This window comes from Pterocles gutturalis, unplaced genomic scaffold (assembly GCF_000699245.1).
Source record: "Pterocles gutturalis isolate BGI_N339 unplaced genomic scaffold, ASM69924v1 scaffold26311, whole genome shotgun sequence".
Taxonomy (NCBI): domain Eukaryota; kingdom Metazoa; phylum Chordata; class Aves; order Pterocliformes; family Pteroclidae; genus Pterocles; species Pterocles gutturalis.
In genome coordinates, this window is record NW_010098593.1 from 4,274 (window position 1) to 5,396 (window position 1,123).

At 62.2% G+C, this 1,123-nt stretch overlaps 1 protein-coding gene across 1 annotated transcript in view; it reads left to right on the forward strand.

Annotated features, from left to right (window-relative positions):
• The window catches only part of LOC104461860 (collagen alpha-1(XVIII) chain-like), a gene marked incomplete at both ends in the record, with an annotated part of 7,978 nt that overhangs the window by 3,054 nt on the left and 3,801 nt on the right, over positions 1-1,123 (forward strand). Inside the window, 5 exons of the mRNA XM_010073596.1 lie at positions 308-448; positions 533-601; positions 717-743; positions 859-903; positions 1,050-1,112. Coding sequence (XP_010071898.1) covers positions 308-448; positions 533-601; positions 717-743; positions 859-903; positions 1,050-1,112 — 345 coding nt within the window. The remainder of the gene's footprint in view (positions 1-307; positions 449-532; positions 602-716; positions 744-858; positions 904-1,049; positions 1,113-1,123) is intronic.

The following is a 1,123-nucleotide window of genomic DNA, read 5'->3' on the forward strand; positions in this document are numbered from 1 at the left end:
AATTTTGAAAAAAAAAAAAAAAATTCACATTTATGATTTTAGACGAGCCTCTGGTGGCTGCTGTGCACATTGCACGGGGAGCTGGGGCCAGGGGAGGACAGCTGGGATAGGGATGCTGGAGCTGTGTATGGTCCCCATCCTGCAAAACTCCTCTGCCCTGGAGAGGGGAGCATCTGTGTTCTCTCCCGCCGGCAATTTGGGGATGCGGTGGGGGGGAACCACTGCCCCCAGTTGCAGGCGCAAGGCAGGGACCTCTGTCACCTTGTCTCATCCGTCTCCCTTTTTTTTTTTCTTGTCCCCTTTGCAGGGCACCAAGGGAGAAACAGGACCAGCAGGACCCCCGGGAGAAATGGGCTTAGCTGGCCTTCCCGGGCCCATTGGACCCCGAGGGCCCCCTGGTCCCCCGGGACCCCCGGGACCGCCGGGGCCAAGCTACGAGGCTGGATTTGTAAGTGCTGACCCCAGTGATCCGGGGGTGGGCTGAGCTGAAGCAGGGGTCAGACGTGGCTCAGCCCCTTCTCCCCCTGCCTAGGGTGACATGGAGGGCTCAGGGCTGCCGTTCACCAGCTCCCCCGGACCACCTGGACCCGCCGGACCACAGGTAGCTCTGTTCTTGCCCCTTCCCTCCCCTCCATCCTGGGCTCCCTGGGTCGTCCCCTGCCATCATGTCCCCTGCCATCACCCCACGCTCGTGACCCCCTTTTTGATGCTTGCAGGGGGTGCCAGGACTGCCAGGGATGAAGGTGAGGAACCCCTAAATGTCTTCCTCGCTCTTTGCCGGAGCCAGGCTCTATCCCTGCAGGATGCCCACGGGAAGCCCGTGGGGATGCTCCTGCTCTGACACCTTTTTCCTTGCAGGGGGAGGTCGGCAGCCCCGGTCAGCCTGGCTTGCCAGGACCGAAGGTAAGGAACACTGAGAGGTCAGGATGGGCTGTATGTGAGCTTCTGGGTTTGGGGGGGTGCTGGGGAGGACCCCTGTGCTCCCCAACCTGGGGCTGTCGGGAGGATGCTCTGGACTTCATCTCTCCCTTTCCCGTACCTCGTTGCAGGGAGATGCTGGTGTGCCTGGCGTGGATGGCCGCCCTGGCCTGGAGGGCTTCCCCGGACCCCAGGTAGGAGCATC